Below are 17708 nucleotides of genomic sequence, written 5' to 3' on the forward strand. Positions count from 1 at the left end.
GTGGTACAAAAATTTGGGTACAGAATAACCAGGGCAGGTGCTTGCACCCTTCTGTGAGGGTTACAGCTTTTGGAAATTGAATGGTGACACTCTGGTCCCAACTGTGACAGGACACAGAGTTGTTGTGTCCTGTGAGATCTCAGCACCTCAGAACTGAGGTGCTGAGTTACCGAGACCACCCTTGAAGAGCTTGAAAGTCCTAGAATGTTGCCAGAAGTGTCTAGTAGCTAGACTTTGATCCTACACAAGAAACGACACTTGTATGAAGATAAGAAGATTTCACCAGAGTGAATAGTGAAGAGATAAGTTAATTAGAGAGTAAACCACAAAGTTTAAAATTTCTGTACAAGAGAGTTTAGAGAAGTAAGATAGAAGAATTAGGGCATGTCCTGTCCTTCTTCTTCTTCTTCTTCTCCTCCATCTTCTGTAGTGATAGTGGCACTTTGAGATTAGTTATTACTAAAAGTGCACCAGTTAATAAGAGTAAAAAATATTAGAAAAAAATAATAAATATTGTATACGTAACTTTGAATATAAAGATAAGTGACCGCCCAGAGGGCGGAAGAGTGTACTCATAGCTGGCTGCTGAGCAGAGCTCTGTCAAGCCAAAAGAAAATCTTTTAAATAAACAATTAATAAACACCGAGACCGAAAAAAGAACTGAAACCTCTTCTCGTCTTTTGAAACACGGGCTGACCCAAAGCCACCCCAGGCCTTTCCAAACCATCCAAACAGCCAAAAATCAGACAGTGTCCCACAGAGCCACCCCACAGCCCAAAATCTCCACCCCCTGGTAAAGAACAGAGAGACACCGGAGGCAGCAGCGAGGTTGGGAGTGTTTCTATTGGATACAGGATACACACAGGAGGTTTCTGTACCTTAACAGGGAAAAGACAGAAAAAAAAGGGGGTTTGGTGAATTTCTAAGGGGTTTTGCTTTTTCTGCAGTCCACATGTCAGCAGCAGCCCTGCTCAGCCTGGCTGGGTTACATTCATGGATCATCCCAGAGGAACCAGCAGGGCTGGAGGACAAAGCCACCACAGCTCCAGGGACTGTCCCAGGGCATGTCCAGCAGGGCTCTGTCCATGCTGCCCTCCTCAGATCTGGAGGAAAAGGAGATGTGGAGGCAGGTCCTTCATGGAGGGGAGATGTGAGAGCAGCTGTGGTGCCAGAAGAGAATCCCAAAAGGATCCACTGGATACATCCAGGGTGGGGATCAGCTCCCAGCACCAGGAAGGCAATGCTGGGAGTGAAGTCTGTCACAAACTGAAGCTGCAGCGAGGTTCCAAGCGAGCCCGATCTTCCAAAGTCCTGACAAACCAAGGAAAATCCCAAAACCCGGTGCCAGCAGGTGCCACAGCTGTCCCTAAACTCCCTCCCAGCACATGCAGGCCCCGTGGGGTGAGGCAGCACTGGGGAGATGCTCTTCAAGCAGGGAGGGAAAGGGAAAATGGGGCTGGGACAGCAGAAGCGGCCCCAGGAGCTGATCCTGGATGGAGCAGAAGCTTGAGGAGCTCACACAGCTCATGGAGCTCACAGAGCTCTGAGGTTGGATCCTCCTGCAGCAGCTCCAGGAGCTCACTCAGCTCATGGAGCTCACAGAGCTCTGAGGCTGGATCCTCCTGCAGCAGCTCCAGGGGCTCACAGAGCTCTGAGGTTGGATCCTCCTGCAGCAGCTCCAGGAGCTCACACAGCTCATGGAGCTCACAGAGCTCTGAGGTTGGATCCTCCTGCAGCAGCTCCAGGGGCTCACACAGCTCATGGAGCTCACAGAGCTCATGGAGCTCACAGAGCTCTGAGGTTGGATCCTCCTGCAGTCCCAGCTCCATGGATGCCTCCAGGGCTGGGGGGCACCTCCCCAGTCCCTGTGCACAACGATGCCAACACTTGGGAATGAGACCTTTGGGATAACTGTTTAATACACTTTGTGCACGTGTGCGTTCAGCAAAGAGGCAACTGTGAATTATAAGGCGGTTTTGAGATTGGCAGGGCCTGGCAAGAGCAAAAAAAATCCCAAGGGAGGGACCAGGCACCCCCTTTTGCTGCTTCTCCTGGTCCCCAGTGCAGGCACAGAGCCCATGGAGAGCAGGGAACGGCCTCTGGTGCCCTCAGCTCACACACGAGCAGGGCCAGACCAGGAGCTCCTCCTGCCTGGCAGGGGGAAGAGGGAGAATCCAGTGCTGGGAATGTTCTGGAATTCTCCCAGCTCTGCTGTCACTCCAGAGTGGAGTCCTTGTGGTGGTGGTGGCGTGTCCCTTGTCCCTGTGCCTGTCCCCAGGTCCTTTAGTGAGAGGGACAATCAGCTGAGCCTCCAGATTTTCAATATTCACACAGGCAGGGAGCTGGGCCCTTCTGCTTCTTTCCATAGATATAAATTGTTGCCCTGCACATTTTTATATATCTTATATATATATATGTATATATATATATATAAAATCTTTTTAAAAAATCCCTCCAAAAACCTAAACTAGGCAATCTCCCATCCCCAGGAGGGCTGTGTCCTGTCCCTTTTCCCAGCTGGCCCAGGACAGGGAGAGTGGAATCTAAAGCAGCTCCCAGGTCCCCCTCCCTCACCCGGCTGGGGCTCAGTCAGTGCCCTGCTCAGTCCCGCTCTGCCCCGTGCTCAGTTCTGCCAGGCTTCCCGTGGGATCCGGGCTCCGTGGGGCCTTTCCTGGGCTCGGGGGATCTGCAGCAGCCTCAGAGCTGTCCCGTGGTGCCTCCTTCAGGGGCTCCAGCAGCTCTGTGTGGGCGCACAGGTCCTGCACCTTCTTGTTGAGGTCGTTGCGCTCCGTCTGCAGCGCGCGGCACAGCTTCTCCAGGCGCTGGATCTTCACCTGCAGCCCCTCCAGCTCCTTGTCCCGCAGGGTTTTCTGCAGGGAGAGGCACAGAGGGAGAGCTGGAACCCCAAAGGGATAGGAGAAAACAGGGACAGGTTTGAAGTGCAGGGAGGGCAGGGTTAGGTGGGATATTGGGATGGAATTCCTCCCTGTGAGGGTGTCAGGCCCTTGCACAGGGTGCTCCAGTTCCTTGTCCCACAGGGGGAGAGGCACAGAGAGAGAGCTGAAACCCCAGAGGGATAGAGGAGAACAGGGACAGGTTTGAAATGCAGGGAGGGCAGAGTTAGGTGGGATATTGGGATGGAATTCCTCCCTGTGAGGTGGCACAGGGTGCTCCCGCTCCTTGTCCCACAGGGAGAGAGCTGGAACCCCAGAGGGACAGGAGAGAACAGGGACAGGTTTGAAATGCAGGGAGGGTGGCATTAGGTGAGATATTGGGGTGGAATTCCTCCCTGTGAGGGTCTAAGGCCCTTGCACAGGGTGCTCCAGCTCCTTGTTTGTCCCACAGGGTTTTCTGAAGGAGAGAGAGCTGGAACCCCAGAGGGATAGAGGAGAACAGGGACAGGTTTGAAATGCAGGGAGGGCAGGGTTAGGTGGGATATTGGGATGGAATTCCTCCCTGTGAGGTGGCACAGGGTGCTCCCACTCCTTGTCCCACAGGGTTTTCTGCAGGGAGAGGCACAGAGGGAGAGCTGGAACCCCAGGGGGATAGGAGAAAACAGGGACAGGTCTGAAATGCAGGGAGGGTGGCATTAGGTGGGATATTGGGATGGAATTCCTCAAGGCCCTTGCACAAGGTGCCCAGAGAAGCTGTGGATCCCTGGAAGTGTCCAAGGCCAGGCTTGAAGAAACCTGGGATAACTGAAGGTGTCCCTGTCCATGGCAGAGGATAGGAGAGAACAGGGACAGGTTTGAAATGCAGGGAGGGTGGGGTTAGGTGGGATATTGGGATGGAATTCCTCCCTGTGAGGTGGCACAGGGTGCTCCAGCTCCTTGTTTGTCCTACAGGGTTTTCTGCAGGGAGAGGCACAGAGGGAGAGCTGGAACCCCAAAGGGATAGGAGAAAACAGGGACAGGTTTGAAATGCAGGGAGGGCAGGGCTAGGTGAGATATTGGGGTGGAATTCCTCCCTGTGAAGGTGGCACAGGGTGCTCCCACTCCTTGTCCCATAGGGAGAGAGCTGGAACCCCAGAGGGATAGAACAGGGACAGGTTTGAAATGCAGGGAGGGTGGGGTTAGGTGGGATATTGGGATGGAATTCCTCCCTGTGAGGTGGCACAGGGTGCTCCCGCTCCTTGTTTGTCCCACAGGGTTTTCTGCAGGGAGAGGCACAGAGGGAGAGCTGGAACCCCAAAGGGATAGGAGGGGATAGGGATGGGTTTGAAATGCAGGGAGGGTGGGGTTAGGTGGGATATTGGGATGGAATTCCTCCCTGTGAAGGTGAAGGAGCTCTGGCACAGGGTGCCCAGAGAAGCTGAGGCTGCTCCATCCCTGGAAGCATCCAAGGCCAGGCTTATCCCAGGACACTTCTCCCAGGAGAAACCTGGGATAATTTAAGGTGTCCCTGACCATGGCAGGGCCTGGAATAACTTCAAGGTTATGAACTTGGCTGGATGAACTTTAAGGTCTCTTTCAACCCAAACCATTCCATGACTGATTCTGGGCAAACCAAGCAAACCCTCAGCACCCAAAGCACTGAGGAGCTTCCTCCTCCTCCTCCTCCTCCCTTTGCCCCCCAGCCTCCCCTCACCTCCTCTGCCATCTCCAGCAGGGCCTTGTTGCTGCTCTCCCAGCGGGAGCGGTACATGGTGGTCTCCTTCTCCAGCTTCTTGATTTTCTTGGTCATCTACAGAATCACAAATCAAGTCATAAAATGTCCTAAACCCCGCAGGGATCAAAATAAACCAACCCCAGGGAGAGCAGTGCAGTGAAATCCCACAGGTCCTCATGTGTCACCCTAAATTTTGGGTGTAGACTTAAAATGAACTGAAATTTGGAGCTGGAGGAGAAAAACATCACCCACCTTCTCCATCTCCTGTTTGAACGTTGTGAACACTTCACTGCTTTTGGAAAGGGTGTTCTGGAACTCCTCAAACTTCTCAGTGTACAGAGCCAGCTGTGGAGAGACAGGGAGCTGATGGCAGCAGGGCTGGGGAGGGCAGAGCCCAGCCCTGGCACAAACAGTGCAAACAGAGCAGGAGCTGCTCTGCCAAAGGCAAATTCTGTCCCAGGAAACATCCTGAGAGCAGAGAGCTCCACAAACAACTCCTGGCTCATCCCATGACTGCTCCAGCACTGGGAAACAGCCCCTGAATGAAGGCTCAGCTCAGGGATTCTGCTCCTGTTTTCCAGATTAAACAACTTTGGGTTGTTCAGGGAGGGAAATCCTCAAACCAAACAAGCTGAGCAGGGAACTCACCTGCTGCTTGAGGTGGGTCTCCTGCTGCTTCATCAGCTCACACATCCTCTGGGACTCCACAGCTTCCTTCAGCAGCTGGCAAAAACGAACAAAGAATTATCTGGGGATGCTCTCCTGCTCAGGAGAGGCACAAGGAGCTCAGCAGAGCTCCAGGATAACACCCAGGGACCCACACTGAGACCCCAAAATTGCCTCAATCACTTACAAAATCCTTCTCCTGCTGGTGCCTCTCCTCTGCCTCCTTCAGCATCTCCTGGGCCTGCTGCAGTTTGGCATCCACCAGCTGCTGCTGCAGCTCCTTGTGCTTGAACACCTTGTCAATGTGCTGCAGGGGACAGCAGAGCTCAGGGCACAGCCAGAGCAGAGGAAAAGCTCCCAGGGCTGACCAGGAAACTCCTCTGCCTGCCCTAAAGGGCTCACAGGGAAAACCACCCGGGCCTTTGATTTTAGCCCTTAGAAAAAACAATTCCCTTTCATTTTAGAAAAAAACAAATTCCCACTTTTATGTGAAGAATTACAAGTAAAGAGAGATTAAGTAGAATAATATTTAAGTAGAATAATAGTTTATCACAGAGTGAAAAATAGATTTTTGAAGTTTTTAGAATGAGAGTTCAAGAAGCAAGATAGACTGGACACACTTAGGTTCTTCTTTCTCCTTCTTCTTCTTCTTGGCCTCCATCTTCTGCTGTGATGGTGACACTTTGGGATTGGTTTAGAGTAGAAACTCACTGTCTAACATACAAAATAGGTATTGGGAAGTAATTTTAAATATTGTACATGTAGTTTTTAGTATAAAAAGATAACACCAGTGTGCCTCAACCTGACCTGCAAACAGACTAGGGCAAGTCAGAAAAAGAATGTTATAAACAAAAAATAAAAAGTAACCTTGAAAACAAAAGTGTCAGAAGGCAGGAAATTCCTCTGGCTGCCCCAAAGGGCTCCAACCCCTGCCCAGGGGGTTCAGAGACCTTGGCACAGAGCCCCAGACCCCTTGGAAAAAAACAATTCCCACCTTTATATGAAGAATTACAAGTCAACAGAGTTCAAGTAGAATGATAGTAAATTTATGACAGGGTGAAAAATAGAGTTTTTGGTGTTTTTGGAATGGGGGTTCAGGGGGCAAGCTGGAGAAATCTGGGCAGCCTTTCTCCTTCTTCTTCTTGGCCTCCATCTCCTGCTGTGATGGTGGCACTTTGGGATTGGTTTAGAGTAGAAATTCACTGTCTAACATAGGAAATAGGTATTGGGAAGTAATTTTAAATATTGTAGTGTATTTAAACTACATGTTTAAATAAGATGTAGTTTTTAATATAAAGACAAGCAGTGAGGCAAGCAGCCTGCCTCAACCCTGCCAGACAGCCCTGGGGCGAGCCAGAGAAATAACGTTAAAAACAAGAAATAATAAGCAATAAACACCAAAGAACCCTGACTCTGCTGACTGCCCAAGCTAAGAAATGTCGGATCTCAAGATCTCAGTCCTGAGGTGCTGAGCCACCGAGACCACCTTGGGGGTCTCGGGAGTCCTGGAATGTTCCAGAAGTGTCTGGTGGCTGGACTTTGACCCTACACAGGAGACGACAAGGATGAGGGCTTCACAGGGTGAATGGTGAAGGGATTAGTTAATTAGAGGGTGAGAAACAGGGTTTAGGATTTATGTACAGGGGGGTTTAGAGAAGTAAGATGGAGGAATTGGGGTGTGTCCTGTCCTCCTTCTTCTTCCTCTTCTCCTCCATCTTCTTTGGTGATGGTGGCACCTTTGGATTGGTTATTACTGAGAGTGCACCCAGCAATGAGAATAAATGGTATTGGGGAAAAATGATAAATATTGTACACGTAACAATGGGTATAAAGATAGGTGTCTGTATGGAGGGCAGCACAGTGTGCTCATGGCTGACTGCTGAGCAGATCTCTGTTCGGCTGAAAGGACATCTTTTAGATAAACAATTAATAAACATAAAAACCGAAAGAAGAACTGAAGCCTCTTCTCGTCCTTCGATACGCGGGCTGCCCCAAGGCCACCCCGGGCCTTTCCAGGCCCCTCAAACAGCCGAGATAAACCGGACAAAGAAAAACAAGTTTTGTGTATCCCAGAGCCCCTGTGGCCAGCAGAGGTGTGGGAGAAGCTGACCCACCTCCTCCCTGAGCTCGTACTGCTCGATGAGCTTCTTGAGCCTCTCGGCCAGCTCCATGTTCTCCTGGCGCAGCTTCGAGTTGCGCTCGTTGTGCTGCTCCATCTGCAGCTGGATGTCGTTCAGGGTCACCTGGAAGTGAGAGGTCACCTCCTTCCTCTTCTCCTCCTCCTCCCTGGCACGCTGCACGCCCTCCTCCTGCGGCACGGGTGGCACAGGTAAGGGAGGAGCTTCCCAAAATCGTGTTTTGAACCTATCCAGACTCCCATTATTCCTTATATCCATCCCAAAATTATGTCTTTATATCCACTGTGAAAACTTCCCAAAATGATGTCCTTGTATCTATCAGGAAAACTTCCCAAAATGATGTTCCCAACTAATTCAGCTTCCCATGATTCCTTATTTCCATAAGAAAGCTTCCCAAAATTATATTCCCAACCCATTCAGCCTCCTTATATCTATAAGAGAAACTTCCCCAAATGATGTTCATACATCCATGAGGAAAACTTCCCTAAATGTTCCTAACCCATTCAGCCTCCCATTTTTCCTTATTTCCATAAGAAAAACTCCCCAAAATTATGTTCCCACCCCATCCAGCCTCCCATTATTTCTTATACCTATAAGAAAAATTTCCCAAAATGATGTTCATACATCCATCAGGAAATCTTCCCAAAATGATGTTCCCAACCTATCCAGCCTCCCATTATTCCTTATATCTATCCCAAAATGATGTCTTTATATCCATTGTGAAAACTTCCCAAAATGATGTTCCCAACTAATTCAGCTTCCCATGATTCCTTATAGCCACCAGGAAAACTTCCCACAATTATGTTCTTACATCCATCAGAAAAACTTCCCTAAATGTTCCTAACCCATTCAGCCTCCTGTTATTCCTTGTTTACATGAGGAAAACTTCCCACAATGATGTTCCAAATGAATTCAGCCTCCCATTTTTCCTTATTTCCATAAGAAAAACTCCCCAAAATTATGTTGCCAACCAATCCAGCCTCCCATTACTTCTTATACCTATAAGAAAAATTTCCCAAAATGATGTTCATACATCCATCAGGAAATCTTCCCAAAATGATGTTCCCAACTAATTCAGCTTCCCATGATCCCTTATAGCCACCAGGAAAACTTCCCACAATTATGTTCTTACATCCATCAGGAAAACTTCCCTAAATGTTCCCAACCCATTCAGCCTCCCATTATTCCTTATTTCCATAAGAAAGCTTCCCAAAATTATATTCCCAACCCATTCAGCCTCCTTATATCTATAAGAAAAACTTCCCAAAATGATGTTCATACATCCATGAGGAAAACTTCCCTAAATGTTCCCAATGCATTCAGCCTCCCATTCCTTATATCCCTCAGGAAAACTTCACCAAATGATGTTCCAAATGAATTCAGCCTCCCATTTTTTCCTTATTTCCATAAGAAAAACTTCCCAAAATGATGTCCTTACATCCATGAGGAAAATTTCCCTAAATGTTCCTAACCCATTCAGTCTCCCATTATTCCTTATTTCCATCAGGAAAACTTCCCAAAATGATGTTCATACATCCATCAGGAAATCTTCCCAAAATGATGTTCCCAACCTATCCAGCCTCCCATTATTCCTTATATCCATCCCAAAACGATGTCCTTATATCCATCAGGAAATCATCCCAAAATTGTGCTCCCAACCCATTCAGTCTCCCATTATTCCTTATTTCCATAAGAAAAACTTCCCAAAATGATGTTCTTAAACATTCAGCCTCCCATTCCTTATATCCCTCAAGAAAACTTCCCAAATGACAGGGAGCACCTTGAGGGTGCGGTTGTGCCGCTGCAGCTCCCGGCACAGGCTGGGAGGGATTTCCACCAAAACCACCCCAAAACCACCCCAAACCCAAACCCTGCCCTGCCCCTGAGGGGTGAGGGTGCCCAGGTGGCTCCTGGGGAGGGTTCTAGGGGTGAGGAAGGATCATGGAGCACCTTGAGGGTGCGGTTGTGCCGCTGCAGCTCCCGGCACAGGCTCTCCAGCTTGCTGCGTGCCAGGATGGCCTTGCTGTGCTCGCTCTGCAGGTGATCCTTCTCCTGCACCAGCTGGCTCTGCTTCTTCTGCAGCATCCTCATCTGCTTCTGCGAGGTCCTGTGCTCCTCCAGCTGCCACAGGGGAGCACAGGCTGAGGGGCAGCAGGGCACAGGTGTCCCCCCCCTCAGGGGACACCACCTGTGCTGCTGAGGGGACACCTGAGGGGACACCACCTTCCCTCCCGAGGGGACACCATTTACCCTCATGAGGGGACACCATCTGCCCCCACTGAGGAGACACCATCCACCCCCCTGAGTGGACTCCATCTGCCCCTGAGGGGACGCCATTTTCCCTCCCAAGGGGACACCATTAACCCTCATGAGGGGACACCTGAGGGGACACCACCCACCCCCCTGAGGGGACACCATCTTCTTTTCTGAGGGGACACCTGAGGGGACACCATCTACCCCCCTTAGGGGACACCATCCACCCCTTAGAGGACACCATCTGCCCTACTGAGGGGACATCTGAGGGGACACCATTTCCTCTCCTGAGGGGACACCTGAGGGGACACCATCTTCCTTTCTGAGGGGACACCATCTTCCCCTCCTGAGGGGACACCATCCACCCCTTAGGGGACACCATCCACCCCTTAGGGGACACCATCTTCCTTTCTGAGGGGACACCTGAGGGGACACCATCTGCCTTTCTGAGGGGACACCATCTTCCCCTCCTGAGGGGACACCATCCACCCCTTAGGGGACACCATCTTTATTCCTGAGGGGACATCTGAGGGGACACCATTTTCCCCCCTGAGGGGACACCATCCACCCCCTGAGAGGACACCTGAGGGGACAAAATCTGCCCCCCTGAGGGGACACCATCCTCCTTCCTGAGGGGACACCATGTGCCCTGCTGAGGGGACACCATCTTTATTCCTGAGGGGACATCTGAGGGGACACCATTTACTCTCCTGAGGGGACACCTGAGGGGACACCATCTTCCTTTCTGAGGAGACACCATTTACCCCCCTGAAGAGACACCATCTTCCTTCCTGAGGGGACACCATGTGCCCTGCTGAGGGGACACCATCTTTATTCCTGAGGGGACATCTGAGGGGACACCATTTCCCCCCCTGAGGGGACACCACCAGGCTGTGCCCCAAGGCCAGCAGCTTTGTGACACCTCAGGGCAGAGCAGCAGTGACACACAACCCAAGGGCTTTTCCTTTTCTCCTTCCCCAACTCCCACCCTGCTGGAATTGGAAGGAGCTCCAGGTTCCCTCAGCAAAGGGCAAAGCCACAGATGGGGCACTTTGGACATGCACAGGCAGCCCCAAACCTCCATCCATGTTTGGAATTCCACCTTGATGGAGGCTTTGTGTGGGTGAAACCGAGCTCTTACACACAGATTTGCCAAAATTCCTTCCACAAACACCACCAGACTTCACCCAGCACCACACCCAGGCTCTCCTGGGCAGGGATCCAGCCCTGCAGGGACCCCAGGACACCACAAAGCCCCAGTGGGACCCTAAAATGTCCCTCCTGCCTCCCCCAGCCCCAGCACTCACCAGCTCAGCGTATTTCTTGCACAGAGCTGCCAGCTTCTCCTCTGACGTGCTCAGGGTGTTCAGGGTCTGCATCAGCAAAGTGATTTCCTTGCCTGGAAAAGGGGACATGGAATGGGAATGATGCAATAAATGGGATAAAAATGGCTTTACACAGAGATCTGGAATGGAAAGGTGGAAAAGGAGGGGCTGAGCAGGCTCCCAGGATCTCCCCAGGATCTGCCATGGAGCAGCTGGATTTTGGTTGAAAATTTTGGAGGGGAAAACCATCCCTGGGCTGTGCCCAGCAGAAGAGAAACCCACAGAATGCAGAGCCTGCAGTGGGTGCAGAACAGAACAGGAGGATGGTCCCAAACACATCCAAGGCTCTGACTTCCCCCAGTGGATAAAATCCACTTATCCCCAAATTTTATCCATTTTAAATGGATAAAATTCATTTATCCATGCACTGATATCCTCGGGAACAGCTGGAGCAGGGAATTCCTCACCTAAACCTTTGGAGAGTTGGGAATCCTCTCCCATAACCTTGGGGAGCTGGGAATCCTTTACCTAAACCCCTGAGGAACAGGAAATCCCTCACCTAAACCCTTGGGAAGCAAGAAATCTCTCACCTAAACCCCTGAGGAGCTGGGAATGCTAAACCCTTGGGGAGTTGAAAGTCCTTTCCCAAAACCCTGAAGAGCTGGGAATTCTTCCCCTAAACCCCTGAGGAGTTGGGAATCCTTCACCTAAACCCCTGAGGAACAGAAAATCCCTCACCTAAACCCTTGGGAAGCAAGAAATCTCTCACCTAAATCCCTGAGGAGCTGGGAATCCTCTCCCATAACCTTTGGGGAGCTGGGAATCCTTTATTTAAATCCTTGGGGAGCACAGAATTCTTCATGTAAACCCTTGGGGATCTGAGAATCCTTCCCCATAACCTTTGAGGAGTTGGGAATCCTTTCCCTAAACCCTGAAGAGCTGGGAATTCTTCCCCTAAATCCCTGAGGAGCTGGGAAATCCTAAACCCTTGGGGAGTTGAAAATCCCTAAACCCTTGGGGAGCTGAAAATCCCTAAATCCCTGAGGAGCTGGGAATGCTAAACCCTTGGGGAGTTGAAAATCCTTTCCCAAAACCCTGAAGAGCTGGGAATTCTTCCCCTAAATCCCTGAGGAGTTGGGAATCCTTCCCCTAAATCCCTGAGGAACAGGAAATCCCTCACCTAAACCCTTGGGAAGCAAGAAATCTCTCACCTAAACTCCTGAGGAGCTGGGAATGCTAAACCCTTGGGGAGTTGAAAATCCCTAAACCCTTGGGGAGTTGAAAATCCCTAAACCCATGGGGAGCTGGGAATCCTACAACCTTGGGGAGCTGGGAATCCCTAAATCCCTGAGGAGCTGAGAAATCCTAAACCCTTGGGGAGTTGAAAATTCTTTCCCAAAACCCAGAAGAGCTGGGAATTCTTCCCCTAAATCCCTGAGGAGTTGGGAATCCTACACCCTTGGGGAGTTGAAAATCCCTAAACCCTTGGGGAGTTGAAAATCCCTAAACCCTTGGGGAATTGAAAATCCCTAAACCCCAGAGGAGCTGGGAATCCTAAACCCTTGGGGAGTTGAAAATTCTTTCCCAAAACCCTGAAGAGCTGGGAATTCTTCCCCTAAATCCCTGAGGAGTTGGGAATCCTTCACCTAAACCCCTGAGGAACAGAAAATCCCTCACCTAAACCCTTGGGGAGTTGAAAATCCCTAAACTCCTGAGGAGCTGAGAATCCTAAACCCTTGGGGAGTTGAAAATCCCTAAACCCTTGGGGAGTTGAAAATCCCTAAATCCCTGAGAAGCTGGGAATCCTAAACCCTTGTGGAGCTGGGAATCCTTCCCCTAAACCCTGAAGAGCTGTGAATTCTTCCCCTAAATCCCTGAGGAGCTGGGAATCCTAAACCCTTGGGGAGTTGAAAATCCCTAAACCCCTGAGGAGCTGGGAATCCTTCACCTAAACCCCTGAGGAACAGGAAATCCCTCACCTAAACCCTTGGGGAACTGGGAATGCTAAACCCTTGGGGAGTTGAAAATCCTTCCCCTAAACCCCTGGGGAGCAAAGAATCCTTCCCCTAAATCCCTTGTGGAGCTGGGAATCCTTTCCCAAAACCCTGAAGAGCTGGGAATTGTTCCCCTAAATCCCTGAAGAGTTGGGAATCCTAAACCCTTGGGGAGTTGAAAATCCCTAAATCCCTGAGGAGCTGGGAATGCTAAACCCTTGGGGAGTTGAAAATCCCTAAACCCTCAAGTAGCTGGGAAATCCTAAACCCTTGGGGAGTTGAAAATCCCTAAATCCCTGAGGAGCTGGGAATCCTTCACCTAAACCCCTGAGGAACAGGGAATCCTCCACCTAAACCCTTGGGGAGTTGAAAATCCCTAAATCCCTGAGGAGTTGGGAATCCTTCACCTAAACCCTTGGGGAACTGGGAATGCTAAACCCTTGGGGAGTTGAAAATCCCTAAATCCCTGAGATCTGGGAATCCTAAACCCTCGAGGAATTGAAAATCCTTTCCAGTAACCTCTGGGGATTTGAAAAAAAAATCTCTCACCTAAACCTTTGGCTTTCTTCTTCTCCTGAGCTCTCCTGTGGTCCCTGTCCCCGGCCTCCTCGCTGCCCTTGGAGTTTTCTTTCTCCCCGTTGATCTCGGGGCCCCCCGGCTCCTGCTCGCCGTTCCTGGGGGAGTCACTGCGCCCCCTGTCGGGCTCCTCGGGGGGCTCCCCGTGCCCCCCATCCTCCCCTGGGTTCTCCTGGCTGGCATCCACACAGTAGGTGCTCAGGATATCCTCCAGCTGCCTGCTCAGCTCCTCCGAGACGTCGCCAGAGGGTTTGGGATCTTCCTGGGGAGCTGGGAAAGGGGAAAAAATAAATTAAAAAAAAAAAAAACACAAAAATTGATTTATTAAGTGATTTATTCTCCTCTAGCCAGCTCTTGGAGGTTTATTTCACACCCAAGGAGGTGTAAAATCTATAAAATCAGCAGGGTGGTTGCTGTGGGAGTGTTGGGAATCAAGCCCCTGATATCTGTCAAAAGGCAGAATTCCCTCCTCTCTCCTCTTGATTATTGTTTTGGGGGCTTTTAGCATGAGAATGGATTTGAAATCTGGGTAAGAGCAGCTAGAACATCCTGGCAGCAGGAAGGAGAAGGGAACTCCTCCAGGAATATAGATATAGGGGAAAAACCAGGTTTAATAAAAGGTAAAATAACAAAATTCTTCACAGAGAAAAACCCAGCCAGGTGCAAAAGGTTCTTGCTCCTGGTAAAACACCTCACAAAAGCAATTACTTTATTTATTCTCTTCTTTTTCTAGTAAACTGCTCAGACAATTTTTGCCTCCTGTCCAATTGCCCATCCTTAAATTTGAGGTGAAATCCCCCAAGTCCTATGAGATTTCTTTTTATGTAATTTAAGACACAAATTTCTGAGCTCATTTCCTTTTTAAGGGGACAAAAGACAGTTTTGTCACTCCATCAAGGGGGCACATTCCTATAAATTGAGATTTTTTTCCCCCTCCTCTCACCCTGTAGGGAATGGGAGCTTTTCCCTGGCTGGATAAATTGCTTTGTTCCATTCCCACCAGCCTCTCCTTTGATCAGCAGAGCATGACCAAGCCCCTGACATCTGTCAAGAAGGAGAATTCTCCCCTCTTTCCTCTTTTTTATTTTAAGGAAAGCAGGTTCTGTGTGAGCTTTTTCCCTCCTAGAGGAATTGGAAGCTCCAGGGCTGGGATTTTAGCATGAGAATGGATTTGAAACCTGGGTAGGAACAAACAGGGATGGAGCAAGCAGAACATCCTGGCAGCAGGCAGAGGGGAGCTCCTCCAGGATGTACACACACACAGAGATATGGAAAAAACAAGGATTTTCTGCTCTGGAAAAACGAGATTTTATGCCTTGGAAAACCAGGATTTTCTAGCCTAGAAAACCAGGATTTTCTGGCCAGGAAATCTAAGATTTTGTACCCTAGAAAAACAGGATTTTCTGGCATGGAAACCCAGAATTTCCTGGCCAGGGAAATGAGGATTTTCTGCCCAGGGAAACCTGGGGTTTCTGTCCTGGAAAACCTGGATTTTCTTGCCTGGAAGTCCAGGATTCTCTGCCCAGGAAAACCAGGAATTTCTGGCCTAGAAGAAGCAAGATTTTCTGCCCTGGAAACCCACAATTTTCTGCCCAGGAAAACCACAATTTTCTGGCCAGAAAAACCTGGATTTCTTTGCCCTGGAAATCCAGGATTTTCTTCTCTGAGAAACCAGGATTTCTAGCCTAGAAAACCAGGATTTTCTGTCGTGGAAAACCAGGATTTAATGGCCAGGAAACCCAGGATTTTCTGCCCAAGAAAACCAGGAATTTCTGGCCTGGAAAACCTGGATTCTCTGCCCGGGGAAATTAGGATTTTCTTGCCTGGAAGCCCAGGATTCTCTGCCCAGGAAACCCAGGATTTCTTGTCCAGGAAACCCAGGATTTTCTGGCCTGGAAGCTCAGGATTTTCTGCCCTTGAAAAATCACTTTTTTTTTTTTTTTTTCCCAGGAAACCCAGGATTTTCTGGCCTGGAAACCCAGGATTTTCTAGCCTAGAAAACCAGGATTTTCTGGCCAGGAAACCCAGGAATTTCTGGCCTGGAAACCCAGGAATTTCTGGCCTGGAAAATTAGGATTTTCTTGCCTGAAAGCCCAGGATTCTCTGACCTGGAAACCCAGGATTTCTTGCCCAGGAAAACCAGAATTTTCTGTCCTGGAAAACCTAGATTTCCTGGCCTGGAAACCTAAGATTTTCTGCCCAGGAAAACCATTTTTTTTTTCCCCTGGAAACCCAGGATTTTCTGCCCTTGAATAACCACAACTTTCAGTCCAGGAAACCCAGATTTTCTGGCCTGGAAGCCCAGGATTCTCTGCCCTGGAAGCCCAGGATTTTCTGCCCTCGAGAACCACAACTTTCTGCCTAGGAAACCCAGGATTTTCTGGCCTGGAAAACCTAGATTTCCTGCTCAGGAAAACCAGGATTTTCTGGCCTGGAAAACCAGGAATTATCTGGCCTAGAAAACCAATATTTTCTGCCTGGAAAACCAGGATTTTCTGCCTGGAAAACCAGGATTTTCTGCCCAGGAAAACCAGGATTTTCTCCCCACCTTCTGGGGGAGCTGCAGCCTCGGGTGAGTCTCCCTCTTCCAGCCCCATCCCGCTGCTGCTTCTGGAAGGATGTGGAGCTGCCTTGGCCTCCACCCCCTGGTTCTTCATCACAGCCTTTGCACCCTCTCAGGCTCTGCAGAGACACAAGGGAGAGGTTTTGAGGACATTTGCAGGATTTTAGGAGGAAAAGAGCAGTTCAGTGCTGAGGAAAGCATCTCTTGATTTCCAGTTTGTGTCAGGATAATTCTTGGTGGAATCTCCCAACCCACAGATAACAGGATTTTCTTGGTGGAATCTCCCAACCCACAGATAACAGGATTTTCTTAGTGGAATGTCCCAACCCACAGATAACAAGATTTTCCCACTGGGAATATTCCCCTCAGCCCTTCCCAAATCTGGGATTTCAAACCTGAGCCAGAAATCAGAGCTGGCACAGCACAGAGCTCAATTCTTGCTGAAATCCCAGCTCATCCTCATCCTCATCCCTGAGGGGTTTGGATGTTCTCAGCCTTCCCTTTATCCCCCATATGAGGAGCAGGGGGTGCTGCTGGTGCTGGTCCCGAGGGAAAGAAGATTCCCGGTTATACCGGGAGTTACCGGGGCTCCGGGAAGGCAAACCCGCGGGCACAGAGGCGGCAGAGCCCGGCCCCGGGGCAGCACCCACGTGTGGGTGTCCGGGCAGCGCCCTTCGCCTTCACCGGCACCTGCCCCGCGCCCCGGGCGCTGCTTTTCCGCTGCTGCCGCTGCACCGGGGCAGCTCCGGGGCCAGAACCGGGGGCCGATAATAACCGGGTGATAATAACCAGGATATGGGGGCGATAACCGGGATACGGGGGCGATAATAACCGGGGTACGGAGGTGATAATAACCGGGACACGGGGAGATAACGGGGTTCGGCCCCGCAGCCCCGGGAGCCCCCGGCCCATGGCTCGCTCGGCACCGGCAGCCCCGCTGCCCCCGTTCCAACGCCCCCCCAGCCCCGTTATAGCCCCGGGCGCGGCCCAGCCCCCGGTGCAGCCTCCGCCTCCGCCCCCCCGTTAAAGCGGCCCCGCGCTGCCCCCTCCCCGCACCGCCGTGACGTCACGCGCGCACCCCGTGACGTCAGCGCCGGGGGTCTGACGCAGGTGTCGCCTCGCTCCTCAGCCAATGGGGGCCCGGCGCATCGGCGGGGCGCTGGGTGCCGGTGCCCGGCCGCTGCCGCTGTGGCGGCGGTTGTGGCGGTTCCGGCGGTACCGGCGCTGAGGGAGCGGCTCGGCCCGGGGCCTCCAATGGCCGCGCGTGCGCCCGCCCGTGCCGACGCCCAATCAGCGCCCGCCGCGCGGGGGCTGCCGGGAAACACCGGGGAGACGCGGCAAGCGCGGCGGGAGGCGCTGAGGGGACTACAGCTCCCGGCATGCTCCGCGAGAGAGCGGGCACAGGAACTACCGCTCCCGGCATGCTCAGCGCGGGGTCCACCGCAGGAACTACAGCTCTGTAGGACTGGAAGGAGAAGAGGATGAGGAAGGAAGAGGAGGAGGAGGAAGGGAAGGAGGAAGGAAAGTCTATCCTACAACTACCGCCATGCCCCGCGATTGAAGAAAAAGAGGATGAGAAAGAAGG

At 51.1% G+C, this 17708-nt stretch overlaps 1 protein-coding gene across 4 annotated transcripts; it reads right to left on the minus strand.

Moving 5' to 3' along the window:
* Positions 1 to 825: 825 nt before the first annotated feature.
* On the minus strand, positions 826 to 17429 carry TXLNA (taxilin alpha). Of its 4 annotated transcripts, none has more exons than XM_074555929.1 (11): positions 17202 to 17429; positions 16109 to 16242; positions 13534 to 13830; positions 10973 to 11064; positions 9363 to 9533; positions 7389 to 7517; positions 5462 to 5581; positions 5257 to 5331; positions 4861 to 4953; positions 4588 to 4683; positions 826 to 2870 (listed from the first exon to the last, which is right to left on the minus strand). In XM_074555929.1, exons 2-11 carry the CDS (start codon positions 16215 to 16217, stop codon positions 2586 to 2588), a joined length of 1467 nt encoding a protein of 488 aa, XP_074412030.1. In that variant the 5' UTR covers positions 16218 to 16242; positions 17202 to 17429; the 3' UTR covers positions 826 to 2585. The 4 variants fall into 4 exon arrangements, with proteins under 4 accessions (XP_074412030.1, XP_074412027.1, XP_074412028.1 ...); XM_074555926.1 differs by having other exon boundaries at positions 7389 to 7583; positions 17202 to 17428; XM_074555927.1 differs by having other exon boundaries at positions 7389 to 7583; positions 17180 to 17428.
* Positions 17430 to 17708: the final 279 nt, after the last annotated feature.

This window comes from Zonotrichia albicollis, chromosome 20, assembly GCF_047830755.1.
Source record: "Zonotrichia albicollis isolate bZonAlb1 chromosome 20, bZonAlb1.hap1, whole genome shotgun sequence".
In the NCBI taxonomy this organism is placed as follows: Eukaryota; Metazoa; Chordata; class Aves; order Passeriformes; family Passerellidae; genus Zonotrichia; species Zonotrichia albicollis.